This window comes from Chionomys nivalis, chromosome 8 (genome assembly GCF_950005125.1).
Source record: "Chionomys nivalis chromosome 8, mChiNiv1.1, whole genome shotgun sequence".
Taxonomy (NCBI): Eukaryota; Metazoa; Chordata; class Mammalia; order Rodentia; family Cricetidae; genus Chionomys; species Chionomys nivalis.
In genome coordinates, this window is record NC_080093.1 from 55,412,552 (window position 1) to 55,433,442 (window position 20,891).

The 20,891-nt window shown below is 48.7% G+C and overlaps 1 protein-coding gene across 1 annotated transcript in view; it reads right to left on the reverse strand.

Annotated features, from left to right (window-relative positions):
* Muc5b (mucin 5B, oligomeric mucus/gel-forming) overlaps positions 1-6,812 on the reverse strand; it is a 33,932-nt gene extending 27,120 nt beyond the window's left edge. Inside the window, exons 1-10 of the mRNA XM_057778707.1 lie at positions 6,743-6,812; positions 4,491-4,565; positions 4,052-4,120; positions 3,464-3,725; positions 3,195-3,306; positions 2,681-2,771; positions 2,357-2,463; positions 1,111-1,312; positions 524-649; positions 44-161 (exon numbers count right to left, since the gene is read on the reverse strand). Of these exons, the coding sequence (XP_057634690.1) occupies positions 44-161; positions 524-649; positions 1,111-1,312; positions 2,357-2,463; positions 2,681-2,771; positions 3,195-3,306; positions 3,464-3,725; positions 4,052-4,120; positions 4,491-4,565; positions 6,743-6,812 (1,232 nt within the window). The remainder of the gene's footprint in view (positions 1-43; positions 162-523; positions 650-1,110; positions 1,313-2,356; positions 2,464-2,680; positions 2,772-3,194; positions 3,307-3,463; positions 3,726-4,051; positions 4,121-4,490; positions 4,566-6,742) is intronic.
* Positions 6,813-20,891: the final 14,079 nt, after the last annotated feature.

The window sequence follows — 20,891 nt, forward strand, 5'->3', positions numbered from 1 at the left end:
CAAGCTTCACCCTGCACATCTCCACAAAGGTGGTTAAGCTTACCAGGAGCTGCAACTGGTGTTGAAGGACTCTCCAGGGGCATAAATGTGCCCACCACGGGTGCAATGGCACTGCTCCAGGGGCAGGCAGCCCAAGTGTCTGATGTCATCCAGCACAGTGCCTGGAGGAAGGGACAGTGGTTACAGATGCTCCCGGTACAGGTAACATGAGACAGCTTGCCTCCAAGACAATCCCAGTCCTAGGCAGCGGGAAGGGCCCCTCATCTAGAATGCTGCCCCAGCCTGGCCTATTTGGCATAAGCTCCTCTGGGCCTTAGTTTCTCCACCTGACCTCAAGGACTAAAAACACCTGTTTTCTGTGCATAGATCATCAGATCTCATCCTTGTTAATAATCAGTGTCCATCCTGCCTGTAACCTTGGAATGCAACCCCTAGCCAGGCCTATTGCCCTTAAGAGTGGAGAGGATCAGCTGAGGTGGAGACCATGATCCTAAAGGTAGCCGTGGAGGGGCACAGGGCCTGCCTGGGGGACAGAAGCAGCCATCCATGCAGTGATCCTCGCAGAGTTGAGAGCGTTGGGGGTTGGAGCAGGTATCCACGCAGGGCGAACTGCACTCCTGGTGTTCCATGTTGAAGGGGCATGTCCAGTCTGTAACAGAGATAGCTCTTGACCTAGGAGAAGTGGGTCCTGACTGCTTCAGTCAGTGGGAGCCATGCCCACTCCCTGCTCCCATGTCCACTGAGGTCCCAGAGTGCCATTTGCTAAGTAAAGCAGCAGGCTAGAGAGCAGGGACCCAACACTTCTCATACTTCCTTCTCTACCTATGGCCACCTGAGGCCACTGCTCTCCAGGAGATCCTTCCCCAAGGTTCTAGAGCTATATCTTGTTGCTGTGCTCAGGGACACAACTGAGTCCCCACTCTGAGATCAACATCAGAACCCTCAAGTACAGAATCTTCCCCTCAGCCTCCCCACTACCTCCTCTTTCCCCGACATTCATTCTCTCTGTGGCCCTTAAGTGATTCTCTTATCTTGACTTCCTTGCCAGGGTCTAAGCTCAAGACTGGTCCTTAGTAAGACCCTGGGCTATACTCTAGTGAGGATACTCACTGCAGAGATCAGGACTCCTCCAGTTCTGAGGATGGCCTCCTGCATGGGCACACTGGCGGGAATATTCAGCAAAAGTGGCACATGGGCATGTGGGGCAGCGGCACAGATCCTGGACACAGGCATCCAAGTACATGCTGACATCTACCAGGGCAATGCACTCGGCAAAGGCAGGGCCAAGCAGGATGCGGCGGCAGATGTCCTCCTGGGGGCGTACAGAGAGGCTAAGCATCTTCTGACCCTCAAGCACTTGTAATAGGAACCCTGCCCTTCCTAGGCCATACAGGAAGCCCCTTCTTCACCTGGAGGTTCCTTCCACCTATACATCCGTTTGTCTGTCTGTCCATCCATCATCTATCCATCCATTCATTATCCACCCACCATCCATCTACCATCCGTCTATCATTCATTAATCGCTCATCTACCCATCCATCCATCGATCACCTACTTTATCCATCCATCCATCCATCCATCCATCTATTATCCATCCACCTTCCTTATACATTATGCTATCCAAATACCGTGCTGTGTCTGGGTATAGAGCTCTACTTGGCTCTGAGGGAGTGACCCAGGGTTCTCTGTTCCCCCCACCTCCTATTTCAAGGCTCCAAGACATGCTGACTTGTGACTTGTGCACCCAGGAGAATGCAGAATGCACTCCTGTGTTGTGACTCAGAAGACAGGGAAAGAAAGATAATGCCAACCCTCAGGTGGCCCTCATGGATTCCATGCTGCTACTCAACCCCTTCCTACCCCAGTACCCCCGACAGGCTAGGATTTGACAACATTCTCGTTCACTTCTCAGTTTAGGTAGGAATCAGGCATTCTACTAGTTTTAGGGTTTCTGGAGTCAGATCCTAAGGATGAGTCCTCCCTGCTCATAGGAGGGGCTCCTCGAGTGTCCGCCTTGGCCCTCTGTGTGGTGGGTACACATCTCCTCCAAACACATCACCTACACACAGAGAACTTGTGTGCCCTGGTGAGTGGGTTGTGAATTCCATCAAAAATGTGAGCCATTTGATCCCATGGGAGAAAGCCAACTTGGCCTGCCTCCCTCAGGCCCCAGCAGCAATCTCTGAGGGCTCAGAGGCCATTCTCGGCCTGTTCAGGAGCAGGAAATTTCTCACTGTCTTGTCACCCGAAGATGTTCCTCAGCCTTTGGCCAGAAAGTCCTCTGGTATTCTATCAGTTGATGCAGGCCTCACACTGTCCCCAGCCTTGGGAGCTGCGGTCTGATCAAGGTGCTCACCCTATCTGTGCAATTGCTGACCGCTGAGGGCAGGGTGTCCTGGCACTGCTCAGTAGGACCATCCAGCTTCTGCAGGTTTCCAAACTGTACAGGGGTCAGCCTGGTGTCTGCAGGAGGGAAAACTCGCAATCAGGAGATAGACTTCCTGACGTGGCTATCAGAGGACTCTATCTGGATCACACACACACACATGCACACACACACACACACACACACACTTCCCTCCTCAATGTCTCGGCAACACCCCCGTCCCATGTCCCTCCTGGACTTCCTTGATTCTCTGTCCCCTGGGACCACCTAGCCTGAAGACTCAATGACACTCACTGTGGGCGTAGAACTCGTTGACACCTGGGAGCCCATTGAAGTCGCCGCACAACCCACACGTCTGGTTAGTATATTTAGAGTCCAGCTCCAGCTGAGAGGGGGAGACAGAGCAACTCCAGCCTCAGGGCTTCTGCTTTGGCTCCAAGGCCTACCTGGTAGCTTCCCACCCCACTTGCCCAGGGGACCATAGAAGATATTCCCCCGATAGTCTGTAGGGTCCCTATCATAGGTCCCTAGAGAAACTGGGGGTGAACTGTGAGGTTATGGGGGAGGCTGCATGGGCTGTGGGAGACTGTAGGAAGTCAGGAGTGACTCTGAGAGTTTATGAAATCTGTGGGGAGCTTGTGGGGCCTATGGTCACTGTGAGGGTTGTAGGGGAGAATGAGGGGCTGTGGGAGACGGGATTCTGGGGATCTGTGGAACTGAGAGGGGATTATGTGAGGCTATAAGGGCCTGTGTAAGGCTTATGTAGGGTTATGGGGGGCTGTAGGGAACTGTGGGTGAGTGTCCTTACCAGAGCACTGTCTTCATTCCACAGGAAGGTGAGGACTAGCCGGATGCTGAGCTTCACATACCCACTGGTCTTCTCCATCAGAAGACCTGCACGGCTGTAGGGCAGCTCCACCCTAGGCAGAAAGTTCTGGTCTTCCTTCAGCGGGGTATGAGCAGGGGCTGTCCTTCCCACTTGCTCTGCTCCTGACCCCTCCCCCAGAGGACCGAGTAGGGACAGAGCAAGGTCTAAAGGCCTGGCTTGAACATGCTTCTTCCCAAGACCCAACTCACCGCTGTCCATCCACCAGGACAGAGCCATTGGCCAGCTCAATCACCAGCCCCTGGGCCCTGAGGACCACATGAGTGACCACAGGCCTGGAGCCCTCAAGACCACGACGCAGTTGGATGTTGAAGTCCTCATAGGTGGCCCCACAGTGTGAAGAGAAGACATAGTTACAGAGGCCAGGGAAGTGGAACATGTCACCGTCGAAGGTCTTGTAGTGGAAGTCACCCCATGTGCTGCACACCCTCCCGTTGTGCGCCAGGTTTGCGGCTACAGGGAAACCAGACGGAGTCACGACTGAGAGCCAGCGTTCCATACCCAGCTACGGAAGGGGCAACCTCCTGGGGCCATGGCAGTATCTTTGGAGCAGAGAACCCAACAACCAATAGCTCCATGGGCTACTTCTCTGCGATTCCACCCCCTCAGTTGCTTGGATAAGACCTAAAGACCCAGACCCACCCCTCATCCATTTCATTTGCTACAGTCCAGACACTCAGTCAACGGATGTTCCCAGGGCAAGTTCCAGACCCCCAGACTGGCAAGCCCCGCCCCCGCCACTCTCCTTGGCCTGACAGCAGTAGGTGCTGCCCACTTACGGCTCATGGTCGGGAAGACGGTCATGGGTGGGATGAAGGTGACATGCCGGGTGGACGAGGATGTGGGAGCTGCAGTAGGAAGGCTGGGTCACACCGGGGCTGTGGCTGGGGATCTCCTCCCTGGCCACCCACTCTCTTCAGTGCCCACCTCAAGGGAATCAGGAAGCCTAGGACTAACGGGTGACTATCCAGTTTCTCCATGGTCACCCCCCGACCCTCCCCCTGAAACCTCCTCCTGTCTACCCAGGAGCTCTTCCTCTCCTGGGTGCTCCTGTCTGTGTGTCCAGCGCTGCCTTCGGACAGAATGGACTAGTCAAGAGTCTCACTGTGTTAACTGGTGTGGGGAGACCATCTGCCTGTCCCACCTGAGCCCCACCCCACTCCCTGCTGCCCCTGCCATCAGACTATGACTCCCCAATCCAGAGCCTGAGCCACGTACCACTGTACACTTTCTGACCATCTCCGGTGAGTTCGGGGTGTTCTGAGCTCAGTTCTTCTACCTGGCTCTGGCTCTCTGCAGGATAGGAGAACACAAGTCAAGAAGAAGCCATCAGATCGTGGCCACTGCTCTGGCTTAGTGTGAGGCTTGTGGACTGGCTCTGCTCCCAGGGTCAAGACCTTCCTGTAATCTCCAAAACCCTGAACAGACTTAGGCCTGGAGATTCCAACCCCATCAGCTGTAGTAGCCTTCAGTCACTAACCATCACCAAAGAGCCAGGTGTCCTAGGGAATTCTGACCCTTCCAGCCCAGTCAGTCCTTCCCCTGCAGTGGCCCTCGCCATCTGCACCTATGGAGTGACACCTGGTCTTGCCAGTAGTGGGGTAGATGTGCCCAGTGGCTTGAAGAAGTCAATTAGGAAACGATATTAATATTGGAACTGTGGCCATCTGTCGGGAGGTGAGAGTCAGCCCCATCACTTGAGTCCCTTGGAAGATGAAAACTGGCTTTGTTAGAGAGAATACAGTCAGAGGTTTCTAAGAGGGACACAGCAGAAAGAAACCTATGATCAGAGGCAGCCCCAGCCTGGAGCTGTGGGTCGGGGCAAGTGGCATGAGGGTGCATTTCTTGGTGCAGGATGTCCACTCTCAGCGGCCTGGATGGTCCATTGCCTCTGGGCAAGGCCACCTCCACAGCCTCACTGCTAGAGGTCCAAGAGATAGCTTCAACCTCAACAACTCAAGCCTCCAAAGCCCAATGGCTCCTTAAGGCCAGCACTTTGCAGGAGACCATGGCCCCCAGGCTTTGACCCAGATGGCCACTCTCTCCTGTGCCATGGGCAGTGCGGCTTCCTGTTTGATTTTCCCAGCGTGTCCAGCTGACATTTGGAAACCGCAGGGACCATCCTGTGCATTAATCCTTCCTCAAGGGCCCCGCTTGACTGCATTCCCCAGAGGGCATGGCCTCTCCCTCTGTCCGTCACTGATCCCAGATCCACAGCCTCTCCCAAATGTTCCTGGCCCAGCCTTTCCGCTGCCATCTGCTGGAAGGCCCCACGGGTGAGGATGCCACCCTCACCCCAAGCACTGCTGCTCTATGCCAGTCTCCCTCAGGCTGAGATCTCTCCGTCTCCACTTAGCTAGAGAGTGGTCAGCCACCTCCCACAACATCTTGGTCTGGGTTACCACCTCCCATCCGAGGGCTCAGCCTCCCGCCCTTATCCCAGGCACAGCTGTCACAGAAACACACTCCCCCAACCCAGGGCTTAAAGTTGCCCTTCCCAAGTAAAGTGAGTGGGAAGGAGGGCTGACTTCACCAGGTAGGCGCAGCACTCTGACGGACAGGATCTGGCTTAGGGAGAGCCACACTGTGGAAGAAGGGAGAAGGCCCAGGAGAGAAGTTCCCAGCCAGCAGACAGCCTTAGAAGCAAGAGAGACAGCCATGGCCTCTCTGGCTCTCCAAGAATGGGCTTTGGGGACCCCACCCTCCCTTACTGTCTGTCTCCTTTTCACAGATACAGGAAGCCTGGAGTTGAGCTTCCCTATTCTAGGGAGCAGAGCTTGGAAAGGTCATGACACCTGGGGGTTCAGGCTAGCTCTGCTTGCTTACAGCTGAGCCCTGTGGGAGCCATCTTTCCAATACTGCCGACAGCGTTAATACTGCAGTTTTCTCAAGAGCAAACTGACAGGGAAAGCAGATTTGCTGATAAGGGTCACACAGCCTACCTGACTCAGTTCTGGGTTCAGACCACAGCTCTGGGTATCGGATCCATCTGATTTGGCTCCAGCCCTAATACCCGGAGGCAGAATCCACTTCACCAAGGAGACCCCAGTCTTGGTGAAGATCACCTCGGTACTTATGACCCCAGCAGTTGGTGGGAGAGCAGGGCCTGTCCTTGCTAGGGGTCTCTGTCCCTTCTAATTCTGAGACAGACCTCTCTGACTCAGAAAGACCTCAGTCCTGTTTTATCTCCAAAGCCAAGACTGCCATGGGGTTTTCACCCACGAGGGTGCATACCTTGAGGCTTAGAGCACCTAACTTCATTGAAACACCTCCATCAAAGCCAGGCCCTTAGGCTGCTGACCGGAGCTAGAGGGTGGGACATAGGATCCAGAGCCCAGAGAACTGCAAGACCTGGGACCACGGTGCTGGGGACAGTGGGAGATGCCTGTCGTCTCAGGAGGGAAAATCCCCAGGTGGAAGTCATCTCTCCGAGACGATGGTTTTTAGAGGGTAAGGGGCTTCAACCTTACCTGCTGGCCATACCGTGAACAAGGCCACAGAGGCCCAGACCAGAGCCCAGTTCCAGCTCCTGCTGCCCATCCTTGGGACAGCGCAGAGGGCAGGCAGGAGGGACTGAGACAAGGCACTTACTCCCTGGGGGCCTGGACTTATGTAGCAGAAGACCTTGGCCCAGTGCCCAGTTCCTAGGCCAGGTAAGGCACCGTCTACTCCCTGCACAGCCACGTGTGTTTGCTCTTGGGGAGGGGCTATGGCAGGAAGAGGCCGTGCAGGAGGAAGGATTTGCAGCCTTCTGCCACCAGACAGAGGGCCCCCACCCCTGCGGCTTCTGAGAATTGGGAGGGAGTAGATAGGGCAAGGAAGGGCCAGCACTTGGCCAGGGGGTGGAGCTGGCTACTCTGGATTTGAAGCCCTGGGCCTATGGAGTTGGTATTTGGTCAGGAGTCCTATGCCAACTCCTCTAGGAGCCTGGACACTACAAGGATCAGGGTCAGAAGGTCAGCAGCCTTGCCTTGTGTTTGCTCAGGAAGCTGACCCTAGGTGCTCAGGACTGAGTCCCTAAAGAATGGGGAAGGTTTGAGGGTGGGCTTACTCTTCAAGGGTATCCCTCAGCCTATAAAATGGGATTCTGCTTGCATTCCAGGTGGCCATGGATCTGGTAGAGTCTCTGATTTTGGCCAACATAGGCCACAGACTTCCCCTAGTGAACTCTACCTCTTCCCAGGGCTGGCTTATTAACCCTGGGTCTTGACAAAAGACCTACCTGGGGCCACAGCCGGTAGAACTGGTGAACCTCGGGGGCACAGTGGGGTGAGGGAATGACTGGGACTTTCCTGACACTACCGCCCACCCTGAAAGGGAGTCCCAGAGGCTCAGTTCTCTCAGTTGTGTTGGTTGGGTTTCCTGAGGGTTTTGGGGAGCCCTTTCCTTGACCGTGAACAAACCCACCAATGCCATTTCTAGGCCGTGCAAAGAGCAGGATGTTCATATCTTAGCGCCGCTTTTCTGTTAGATGCGCAGACTGGGTTTACATCCCTTCTCTTACAGCCGTGCAGCCACCAGCAATGCGCACGAGATCACAGCAGCCTGAGAAAGTTCCTAGGGGTGGACCAGGCTGGGGGAGTGTCGGGTGTTTGAGTGACTTCAGTATCCTGGAAGTCCCTCCTTGACTGTCCCCCCACTTATCTTTCTGAGGATAAATTCCTAGAGATGGAATGTTGGGAAAGGGAAACGTCCACAGGAAAAGCCTTTGAACCATCTCACCACCGAGAGGTCAGCTTCCATCAAGCAACAGAACATAGGTAGTGCTGGTGAGGATGCAGTGAGGCGGGAATCCCGCTCAGTCTGTGGGCAGCCAAGTGGGGCTTAGGTTGAAAACAGAAATGTTATATAGCCTAGCAGTTCTACCGTGAGGTACACCCCCAGAAAAAGAGAAAACAGTGACTAACTAATACTATCACCCCTCATCTAGTGATCCCATCCACAGCTGCTAAAACAGGGGTGCCCCAATGGCTTGGACAATGGCTGAGCAAGCGATGGCAAATCTCTGAAGTAGAATCGTATACAGACTCAAGCAAAGAGGGGCATTCTGACACCCACCGCAACCTGGGTGGACCTTGAGGATTGCGGACCCTAAAGAGAGAATCCTGCAGGGTTCCCCTTCTGGAAGGACCCCAGAGTTGTCAAAGTTGCAGAGACAGAAAGAAAGTTGGGATGCCGGAGACTGAAGAGTGTGTCTTTAATGGGGACAGGGTGTCTGCTGGGAAGATAGAACGTTCTAGAGGTGGATGTGGGCAGCTGTGCATGCCGCTAAGCTGCGTCCTTGGCTGTAATCAGCATGGATGAAAGTATACGATGTGGACTTCATCAATAATGATGTCGAGTCTGCTCTCATTAGATCCTGACGTGGCGGATGCCCCCAGGCCCCTGGGTGTGCTCAGGCTAGCTGCCAGGCCAGCCCCTGTTTTTCATCTTTGTCTGCAGTTTCTTTAATGCATGTGTATAGCACGTGGGGCCCATGGCTCCTGTTTAGAGACCCGGTGCTGGGTCTGGTACTGCATTTCGGACGTTTACTCTGAATGCTGCCCATCAGGATCTTCAGATCTGCAATGTCCTCTTTCATGTCAAGTTCCTCTTTCCATTGCCAAATGGTGCTGCCGAAGGATACCCAGGGATGGTCTGGAGAGTGGAACGTCCCCTTCCTAGGTGGCCTGTGTCGCCAGCCATGGCTTGCCTAGGCCTCTGCTGCAAACTCTTCTAGGCCTCCTACCTGCTCACAGGCTGGACAACAGCTAGGGCTCAATTTCACTTTATTCACTGTTGAGCTGGTTTCAAGGGGAGAATCCCGTAGACTCCCACCTTTGGAGTGTCCCTGGCTACCTTACCGGTTTTCTCTCCCATGCCCAGGACCTGGCACCCTGTGTCCACTGATCTGGGCCCAGTGGGCCTCATCCACCCCCGGCTCAGGTGGCATTGCCAACTCCCGTCTATCCTCACTCAGAAAAAAAGAGAAAACAAAACACTGTAGCCTTTGTGTCCGCGGCAGCACACAGTAGGCGCCCAATAGATACACACATCGCACTGGAGGAGCTGCAGCTCCCACCTAAGTCCTTCCCTTGTTCTGGCACTGGGCACACCTCTGGGGACGGAGGGTGACAGCTTGTTGGGGTCGTGGTTGTTGAGACATCCCGGATGTGGTGGCCACCCAGCCTGTTTGCACAGCCTTCCGAGTTTACCTCTTCACAGTTGAAGGAGTTGGAAACTCTGGACAGGGAGGAGAGGGATGGGAGGGATATGGTTGTTCCTGCTTGGCAGGGGTGAGAGGGGAGCAAGCGGATGGCCAGCCGCCTCCTGGAGTGCAGAGCGTGTGTGTGGGGGGGTGCCTCAGCTATGCCAGGAACCAGCTCTGTGGTTTTGACCACAGAGCCTGGGGCGGGACCCTGTCCTTCATCTTGGTCTCTGAGTCCAGGGCCAGCCAGGACAAAGGGAACTGCACTGGGTCACACAGAGCTCAGGGATGAACATGGTCCCTATGGACAAAGGTTTCCCAGGGCCACAGAGAGCCTGTGTTGACCCATCCTAGAAACAGCGCTTCTTGGTTTGGGCACTGTTGGGCCCATGCACCCAATACATTCAGAGGTTTCTAGCAAGACCAGTCTTCAAGAAGAAACAGATGGAGAATACATGGCTTTCATGGCCTCCAAACTCTAGCCTGTCACCACAGACATGGCACTTCATGGTGACACTGGAGAAGCTGTGGAGGTTACACAGGTCACCCTGACTCTGAGTCGTCATCACATGAGGAAGGCTCAGTATGCACTTCCAACCCTGGATCCAGGCTTCACGAGCATGCCTGGCTCCCCCTGCCTCCACCAAGGACCTCACACAGTTGCTTTCTGGTCTCTCTCCCTCTGTACCCTTCTACCTGATGATCTGGCTGTGAGCTGGTGCTGACCCTGACAGGGATATGACAAGCTCCATGGGGTCCCTTTAAGTCCTGTACAAAGGCTGGCGGCTTGAGACAGGAACCAAGAGAAGGTCACCCGCTGTAGAAGGGCAGGTGGGTGATGGGCAGCCTCCTGGAGACCAGAGGATGGTGACACCAGAGATCAAGCAGCAGGGCAAAGGCCCCAGTAGGGACTGGCCGGTGCAGGGAGCCTTTAAAGTGTGTCTAGGACTGGTGTATAGAGTGAGGGAGCGAGACAAATGGGCAGGTCAGGTAAGCGGGGGCTTCAGGTTCTTCTCTAGTTGAAGAAATTAAGGATATTAACAGGAATGTTTAAGCAGAACTATATGCCATATGAGTTAGGTAAAATAGATCTAACATAAAATCCCCTGTTTCTCACACCTAAGCATACAGCCAGGAGCATGAAGTGTATTTACAGAGCCATGAAGACATCCAAACCATCTTTCTCCAGAACTTCCCATTTCCCCAAACTAAAGCACATCTCACTTCCTCCGGCTGTGACAACCCATCTGTGGTAGTCTGAATGTCATTGACCCCATAATTTCATAGCGAGTGACACTGTTAGGAGGTGTGCCTTTGTTGGAGTACGTGTGTCACTGTGGGGGTGGGCTTAGAGGTTTCCTATGCTCAGGATACCACCAAGTGTGTTAGTTGACTTCCTGTTGCTTGCATGATGTAGCAATCTCAGCCTCAGCACCGTGACTGCCTGCATGCTGCCGTGCTCCCTGTCATGATGGTAACAGGCTGAACCTCTGTAAGAGAGCCACCCCAATTAAATGCTTTCTTTATAAAGACACCACCTCTTCACAGCAATGGAAAGTTGGTAGCAGGACTGTTGCTGGGATAGGCCTGACTATGTTTTTGTTTGGAATAATATGGACTTTGGGACTGTGGATTAGAAAAGCAGTTGAAAGCTTTAAGTGCTGTTTAATGGGTCATACCAACTGTGGTGTTGAGTGTGATTTGATAAATTGTGGTATGCTCACTCCACAATTTATTGGGTTTCCTAGGAGAAGAATTTTAGTATGCTGCCTAGAGATCATTCTTGTGATATTTTGGTGAGGAAAGTGGCTGCCTTTTGCCTTTGTTTGAAGAGTCTGCCTGAGGCGAAAATGAAAATTTTTGGATGAATTCCACTGGCAGAGAAAAACACAAAATAACCTAAATATAGACACTGTTGTGTGATTGCTAGTGATAACTCTCATGAAGATTTATGATGAAAAGGGGCAAGCTGAGCAGGGTAAATTACAAAATGAAAATTTTCAGAAAAAAAAAGAGCATCAGGAAGTGGAATGGAGCTAAAATTTCTGTTCAAGGAGATGAATGGATTAAGAAATGGAATATAAGGAGTGGTGACCTCAGGGAAAGGAACTAAAGAAAAGCTTAGAGCTAGGTGTGATGAGGACACTTTTAAACCCAGCACTAGGAAGGCAGAGGCTGGCAGATGTCTGAGTTTCAGGAAAGCCTGGTTTACAGAACAGCCAAGCTTAGGCAGGGAAGGACAAAAAGTTGGTGAAGTTGTAACTGAACGAGAAGTCCATGTTTCAGCCCCAGTAAGCTTCAGAATTTGGCAGTTTCAGCTGCATGGTTCTGGAATTTTCCTCTGTGACTAAAGAAAGCCATTGAGGCCAGGCCTGTGTCAGGGATGTCCCTGAATAGAGGCTTAACAGAAAGGCCATTGTGTGAACCTGTGAAGTTGAAGCCTGGATTGCCTTGGAGAACCCAGGATGTTAGAGATGCCAGAGTCATGGGATGCCTGTCAAGGGGAGTTGCTAACTGGGAGTGGAAACAATCCAAGAGAAAGAAAGGTGTTGCAGTCAACAAAGCTGAACAGAGTTGGAGATCTGAGGAGCATTTTAACATCAGCCATGGAGATGCAGAATTTGGAGTTTGCCCAGATGGTTTTCAGTCTTGCTTTGGTCCAGTATTTCCTCACTATGCTCCCTGCCCTACATTTTGGAATGGAAACGTATATCCTGTACCATTATATGTTGGAAGTATGTAATCTGTTTTTTTTTATTTTGATTTTTACAGGTGATTACAATTAAGAGATTGCATGAATCTCAGAAGAGACTTTGAACTTTTTTTTTTTTCTTTTTTTTGGATTTTTCGAGACAGGGTTTCTCCGTAGCTTTTGGTTCCTGTCCTGGAACTAGCTCTTGTAGACCAGGCTGGCCTCGAACTCACAGAGATACGCCTGCCTCTGCCTCCCGAGTGCTGGGATTAAAGGTGTGCACCACCACCGCCCGGCTGAACTTTAGACTTTAAAGCATTATTGAAGCTGTGATAGACTCTGGGGACTTTTAAAGTTGAACTAAATGCATTTTGCATTACGATATTGTTACAAGCTTATGAGGGTCAGGAACGCGATAGTTTGAATGTAATTGGCATCCATAATTTTATAGGGCTATTAGGAGGTGTGGCCTTGTTGGAGGAAGTGTGTCACTGTAGGGGTGGATTTTGAGGTTTCCTATGCTCAGGATACTGCCCAATGTGTTAGTTGACTTCCTATTGCCTGCAAGATCCAACACATCTGACTGCCTCCACGTTCCCAAGGATGATGATAATGTGCCCAACTTGTGAAACTGTAAGCAAGCCACCCCAATTAAATGTTTTCTTTCTAAGAGTTTCCATACCATGGTGTCTCTTCACAGCAATAGAAAGCCTAAGACACCATCCTTCATCTCCTGATGCTCTGGAGGCCTCAGAGGAAGAGAGTGCAGCATGTGTCCTCTTGTGACTGGTTCAATTATCTGAGTTTGATGTCCTCTGAGTTCACTCATGCAGTGGCATTGCTAGAATTTGTTCCCTCTTTAAGGCTGAGTAATAGTCCATTGTGTTAGTCCACACTTGCCTGTCCGTTCATCTGTGGTGGACATGCTTGGTCTGCTCTCACCTTTGGCTATTGAGTAACAACACTGCCATGGAGGCTTATGTTCAAGTATCTGAATCAGTACTTTCTAGTCCTTTGGATAAAGACTAGAAGGGGGAGTTGCTGGGCTGTAGGATGATTTTGCATAGTCTCTCTGTTGAACTTTTTGAGAACCCCACTGACTGTTTTTGTCTGCAGTTGTTCCACTTTAGATTCCTACCAGGCATGTGTGAGACTCCGGCTTATCTGTAACTTTCCCAACCCTGTACCCCCAATATTCCCCCTGATAACAGCCACCTTGTTGGTGTGAGGTAGTGTCTCACTGTGGCTCCGTTTACATTTCCTCATCTGTGGGTGACAGTAAGAACCTTCCATATACTCACTAGACCATCATACCCCTTCTTTAAAAATGTGTATCTGTGTCTTTTGTCTATTATTAACTTGGGCTTCCTGGTTTTGTTTCTCCCAACTGTCTATTGTTGTTGATTTTGTTACTTGATATTTTGCATATTCTAGATATTAATCCTTTATCTAACATGTGATTAGTCATCTTCCTCTTCTGTGCTTATCTTTTCATACTTGGCGGAGGATTTATTTTTATTTTATGTGTATGAAAGTTGGCCTGGATATATATCTCTGCATCATGAGCATGCAGCACTCTTGCAAGCTGGAAAAGTCACCAGATCCCTGGATTTGGAGTTGCATATACTGGTGAGCTGCCATGTGCATGCTGGGAACAAGGCCTGGGTCCTCTGCCAGAACAGGTAGTGCTCTTAACTACCAACTTCACACTGGGGCTCTGCTTCAGCTGGTAGAATGCTTGCCCAGCATGCAGAAGGCCCTGGAATCCATCCCCAACAGCGCATGAAGTAGATATGGCTGTGCACACCTGTAATCTCAGCCCTTGGGAATTGGAGACAGGAGGATCAGAAGTTCAAGGCCAGCCTCAAACATAGAGAATTTGAGGCCAGCTTGGCTACATGAGGCAGCATCTCTGAAAAAAAGCATTAGGAATTAATTTTGATGAAATTTGACTTTTCTGTTTTCTTTCATTCCCTGGGCTTTGCTCCTGAAATCTTTATGCCTCTGTGATATGTGGCATTGCCTACATAAAATTGGTACAAATCAAATAATTACTGATGATAACCCATAAGGAAATTTATTTTAAAGTAATTCTTGGGTAAACATATTTTATCATGTATTAAAGATGAAAGCAAATTTACATGCTAATGAGATTAATTGCTTGGGCTTTTACTAAATATTTAATTTTATTTTAATTGTGTATGTGTGCGTATGCCTGTGTGCATGCATGCATGTGAGTGTGTGTGCCCATGTGCTCGTGTATATATGTGTATGTAGGTGTGTTGTAGTCAGAGACCAAAATAAGTGGTCCAGTTCTCTGAAGCTGAAGTTACAAGGTGGTTATGAGCCTTCTGGTGTAGGTGGTAGGAAATGAATGTTGGTCTTCTAGAAGAGCAGTTAAGTGTTCCCAACTACTAAGCTGTCCCTCCAGCCCCAGGTATGCTTGTCTTTGCATGAAGAATTGCATCTTGACTAAACATTTGATACTGCAAGACATAGAACATCTTTGATGGTTTTTAGAGTTTGTCGATGCTTTATTTTAAAATAGCCAAAGCTTAGAACATTGCTTTACATAAATATGTTGTGCAAGATGGGTATAGTGGTGCATTTTTTTAAATGACAGGGATAAATGGATCTGTGAGTTCTAGGCCAGCCTGGTCTATATAGAGAGTTCCAGGTGAGTCAGGGCTACTTAGAAAGATCCTGTCTCAAAAACAAGAAAGCTGTGGGGTAAATCATTGCCAAACTCAATGGTTTAAAAGTTTTTTCTGTTTTCTCCTAAGCACTTTGTAATATTGGCTTATTGGCTCTGATGTTGATACATTGGTTTACATTGGAGGTCATTGTGCCACTGATGAGAAGTAAGGGTCAACTTCACTCTCTGGCGTCTGTCTATTTCTATCCATCCAGTTTTTCCTGCACCATCTGTCGAAAAGACCCAGAGTTCTTAGCACACAGGTCAACCATCAACAGGCAATAAGCCTGCCTCCGGATGCTCAGTTCTAGCCCTTGACAATGTGTCTGTCCCCACGATGGCAAGATGCCATCTTAGTTGTTAATATTATTCATTTTTAACTATATATATGTAATATATATATATATATATATATCATACATACCGTTTTCACATATATAGAACCATCTTGGGGTCTCCTGATATTGAATATGAATTTAGGGTGGCTTTTCAACTTATCAAAAAGATACCATTGTGTGATGTGCATGTATGTGTATATATGTTTGCAAGTGTGGGGGTACACATGCATGAAAGGGTGTGTACATGCATGTGGAGGCCAGAGGTCGGTGCCAAGGATCTTCCTTGATGGTTCTCCACTTATATCTTGAGTGATGGTCTCTCATTGAGCCCAGAACTTCCCACAGGTAGTCTAGCTGGCCAGCTTGCTCCAGAATCACTCCTGCCCAATACTTGTGTGGGTACTGGAGATCCAAACACGCTCCTAGCACATGCAGAACAAGTCTTTTAACCCTTGAGCCATTCTCCAGTCCCCAACATTGGAACCTGGCTAGGGATCATGTGGAATCTCAGCTTCTGAGTGACGTTCCATCAATACTGTCTTGAAATCTGCAAGTGTGAACAGTTTCCACTCTGTGTAAAGTTACTCTCGCTGTGCTCTCAATATTACCTCCCTGACTAAAGTCATCCCTAAATATTTTGTTCTTATTGATGCTGTGAAAATAAAAAAATTCAACTTTTTTAAGGTGTTTCTTTTATGTGTATGGGTGTTTGTATGCATGCAGAGCCATGGATGCCAGAGTGGGTATGTTAGCCCCTGGATCTGGAGTTATGGAAAATTGCGAGCCATTGCATCTGTGCTTGAAATTGAACCTGGGTCCTTCGCAAGAACAACTTGTGTTCTTAACCACCAAGCAACCTCAAAATTGTTTTTTTTTTCAATTTCCTTCTCTACTTGTTCTTTGATAGCACCCAACTTCTGCTTTTATCAGCTTGAATGGCTCTGTGGTGATGTTTCTATCCACCGAGGAATCTCACTTCTTCTTTTCTAAGTCGGTAACTTTTAATTATTTTTCTTGTCTTTCTCTGTCGAGAAATTCAAACACAAAGCCCTGAACAAAGGTGAATTCTCACTGAGGTTTTTGTTGCCCTGAATATGAGGTTAACTAGGGATTTCACACATGATCTCTATTATGTCTGAGCCTTTCCCTCCAGTTCCTACTCCATTGAGAATGTTGTTAAAGTCATAAAGCAGTTTTGAAATTTTGTAATTTTTTTCTGTATCAGTTGAGATAACAGCAGTGACTGTTCTTCATCCCGTGGGTGTGCCTTATCTCCCTGGTGGATTTCACATATCCACAACCATCTTTGCATCCCATGAATGCAGCCCTTGGTCATGCTGCATAATTCTTTTCGTTTAAATGTTATTCTTTAAGAATCTCATACATGTAGACAATTTAATTCAGTAATATCAGCATCTCATCTCCCCCTCCAACTCCTTATGGGAATCCCCCACCTCCTTCCAACCTTGTCACAAGCCTGCTCTCATGTCTTCCCCATCATAATGGAGTACATCTTCAAACAATGAGCCAAAATAAACCCTTTGTTTCTTATGTGGTTTCTTGTCAGGTATTTGACCTCAGTAATTACTACCCAAATGTCCATTGGTGTGACGCCACTACTGTGTAGTTGTTAAGGACTACTGGATTCACTTAGCTAGTTATTATGATGGGGCAACTTTCTACATCAAAATTCATAATGGGATACGCGGGGTCTCGGCAGTTCAGAGTGAGTCTTCCTCTTGCAGAGGACTGTAGTTCAGTTCCCAGCAACCACACAGGTCAGCTCACAACTACCTCTAACTCCTGTTTCAGGGGATTTAGCGCCATCTTCTGGCCTCTGGTAAGAACTACATCTTAGTCATAAATATCTCTCATACACACACACACACACACACACACACACACACACTCTTTTATAAAGATTTGGGAGCCTGAAATGGCCCTATCCTATAGCCATACTGATAAATATCTTGCATATCACCATAGAAACTTCATCTGGCGGTGGATGAAGCTAAAGACAGAGACCCACACTGGAACACTGGACTGAGCTCCTAAGGTCCAAATGAGGAGCAGAAGGAGGGAGAACATGAGCAAGGAAGTCAGGACCACGAGGGGTGCACCCACCCACTGAGATGGTGGGGCTGATCTAATGGGAGCTCACCAAGGTCAGCTGGATGATGGAGCATATGATCAAACTGGACTCCCTGAACGTGGCTGACAAGGAGGGCTGACTGAGAAGCCAAGGACAATGGCACTGGGTTTTGATCCTACTGCATGTAATGACTTTGTGGGAGCCTAGTCTGTTTGGATGCTCACCTTCCTAGTACTGGATGGAGGGGGGAGGACCTTGGACTTCCCACAGGGCAGGGAATCCCGACTGCTCTTTGGACTGGAGAAGGAGGGGAAGGGGGATGGGGGGAGGGGGAGGGAAATGGGAGGAGGGGAGGAGGTGGAAATTTTTAATTAAATAATAATAAAAAAAGAGAGAAAGAGAAAAAAGTTGATTGGGCTGTGAGATAGGGAGGATCTGAGAGGAGTTGGGGAGTGAATCATGAAAAATATGTACTGCTTGCAAAAATAAAATATCTAAATAACACACACACACACAAAGATTTATCAGTGGAGTGGACTGGAGAGATAACTCAGGGCTTAAGAGTACTTGGTGCTCTTGTAGAGGACCTGAGTTCTGGTCTCAGCATCCACATGACAGCTCACAAGTCTTTGTAACTTTGATTTCAAAGGATCTAATGCCTCTTCTGGTCTCTGGAGGTCTTCTTCTTTTTTTTTCCAAGACAGTGTTTCTCTGTGTACCTTTGGTGTCTGTCCTGGAACTAGCTCTTGTTGACCAAGCTGAGCTCAAACTCACATACATTGTTCAGAATATTCTCTTTATCATTTTTATCTCTGTGAAGTTGATAACAAACCCTTTTTCCTAAGTTTGTAGCTTGTCTACTCTCCCATCTCTGTAGTTAATCTAACCCAAGACTTGCTGTTCTTCCTGAAGAGCCAGCTTTGCTCCTGAGGGTTCCACAGTGATTTCTGTGCTCTGCCCCATTGGTCACTGCTCTAACTTCCAATGCCACTTCCCCTTTGCTAGTTTTCAGCTGCATTTCCTCTTCTTTTCTTGGCTCCTTAAAATCCAGGGTTGGGTTCTGAGGCAGGACCATTCTTTTTAGTGCAGGCACTCTGTTGAGAAATAATATTTTAAGATATGTTACATTCATTTATGCTTTGGAACATCTGTTTAATTCTTTTCTGTTGCATTTGTAAACTCTGTGAAACCATGTTACTTTGCCTGCCTAAGACACCTGTTTGGCCTAAAAAAGAGCTGAATGACCAATAGCGAGGCAGGAGAGGGATTGGTGGTGCTGCCAGGCAGAGAGAATAAATAGGAGAAGAAATCTAGAGAAGAAGAACAGCAAGGAGCGAGCATTAAGAATAGGAGGAAAGGAAAACGCCAGGGGCTGGCCACCCAGTGACATGGTTAGTCGCAGAGTGAGAAGGAAAGAAAGATATATAGAATAAAGAAAGGTGAAAAGTCCAGGGGCAAAATGTAGATAAAGAGAATCGGGGTAATCTAAGTTAGAAAAGCTGGCTAGAAAAAGCCAGGCTAAGGCCCAGAAGTTATAAGTAAGAATAAGTCTCTGTGTATTTATGTGGGAGCTGGGTGGTGGGCCCCCAAAGGGGGAAAAAACGCAAAAAAACAAAACAAAACAAAAAACTCAAACAAACAAAAAGAAAAAAACAATGACAGCACTCAATGTTCTGTTTCCTTTTTGTTTTTTAAAGGATGACTTACAGGAACTGGTTCTCCTTTTCCACCATGTGGGTCCCAGGGATTGAAGTGAGGTTTTCAGGCTTGGTGGCAAGCACATTTACCCGCTGTGACTTGCTGACTCTCCTCTTTCCTCTTGCTTCTGTCTAATGTCAAGTTTGGGTGTGTTGTGTTGTGTTGTGTTTTTATTTTCATTTAGCTTTCAGTATTATCTAGTTTCCCTTGTGATTGATCTTTGTCCTACTAGATCTGTAAAAATGTTTTTAATTGCTACATATCTGTGAATTTGGATTTTTATTTAGTTATTGGTTTCTAATTTTATTCCTTTATGATTGGAATACATACTTAATATGATTTCAATCTCTTTTGAAGATTCATTTTTATTGTTATTTAAAAATGATGTATATGCATATATGTATACATGAATACAGGTGGTTGTAGAGGCCAAAAGAGGGCATCAGATTCCCTAGACTGAAGTTGCAGGCAGTGGTGAGCCACCCAACGTAGGTGCTGGGAATAAAACTCACGTCCTCTGCAAGAGCACTGTGGCTCTTCACCACTAAGCAATCTCTCCAGCCCCCAATTTCAACTTCTTCATGTTTATTAATTTTTTCCCAAACATCCAAAGTAATATCCAAATTGGGGTATCTCCAGTGTGATATGTAATCTTGTCAACTTGATGGGATTTAGATTGCCACAGAAACAAATCCCTGGGCATGACTGCAACAGAGTTTTTAGATGAGATTAACTAAAATGGGAAAACCCACTTGGGCAGGTTCATTCCATGGGCTGGGGTCCTGGACTGAATAAAATAGCAAGCTGAGCCCCAACATTCATCTCACTGTTTCCTGAATGTGGATACCAGTGACCAGCTGCCTCCTGCTGCCATGACCCTCCTCCTGCTGTCATGACCCTCCTCCTCCTGCTGCCATGACCTTCCTCCTCCTGCTACCAAGACCCTCCTCCTCCTCCTGCCATGACCCTCCTTCTGCTGCCATAACCCTCCTCCTGCTGCCATGACCCTCCTCCTCCTGCTGCCATGACCCTCCAACTGTCAGCTAAAAGAAACCCTTCCTTAGCTTAGTTGTGTCTTGCCAGGTATTTGACCTGGCAATGAGAAAGGTAATGATGCATCCAATATAGGCTGTGAAGAATGTTCCGTGATAAAATGTGGCACCTGCAGTATCCTGTGTGTGCACATTGGGTCCAGGCTTACGGTCTTGTTTGAGTCTTTCTGGATCTTCTCTGTCCTTGATCAACCTATTATTTGAAGGTGTGATATTGATTTCTTCTGACATCATCCCCATCTCTCCATCAATTTTGCCAGTTTGCTGCACGTGTTCTTTGGTGCATACATGTTCACAGCTGATCTGTCTTCCACTGAGTCGTTGCTTTTGTCAGCACACGATTTCTTTATTTGTCTCACATAAACTTTTGTTCCTAATTAGCTTCGGTTGTGAACTTGACACAGCCTAGTCACCCAAGAAGGAAGTCTCAAATGAGAGATGCCCGAATCAGATTGATGTGATCGGCATGTCTGTTGGGGATTGTCTTGATTATTAATTGATTGATGTAGGAGAGCCCAGCACACTGTGGGTTCACCATTCCCTGGGAAAGATGTTTGAGGTCCTGCCTTGGTTCCTCTCAATGGTGGACTGTAACCTGAAAGTTTAAGCCAAGTAAACTCTTCCTTCCCCAAGTTGCATTTGGCCAGAGTGTTTTATCGCAACCCAAAGGAAACCGGAACATTTTGTGTAAACCATCTTGTATGGCTATGTGACCCCTCAACCCTCCTCTGGTCATGATTTGTAAGAACTGTCTCTTCCATTGTACCGCTTACAGCATGCTTGTGTCTTTAGGACTAAAAGGAAGGTCCTATAGATTTTCTTCATGTCTGCTATGATCAGCAGTTTTTAACCAATTCTGCCTGTC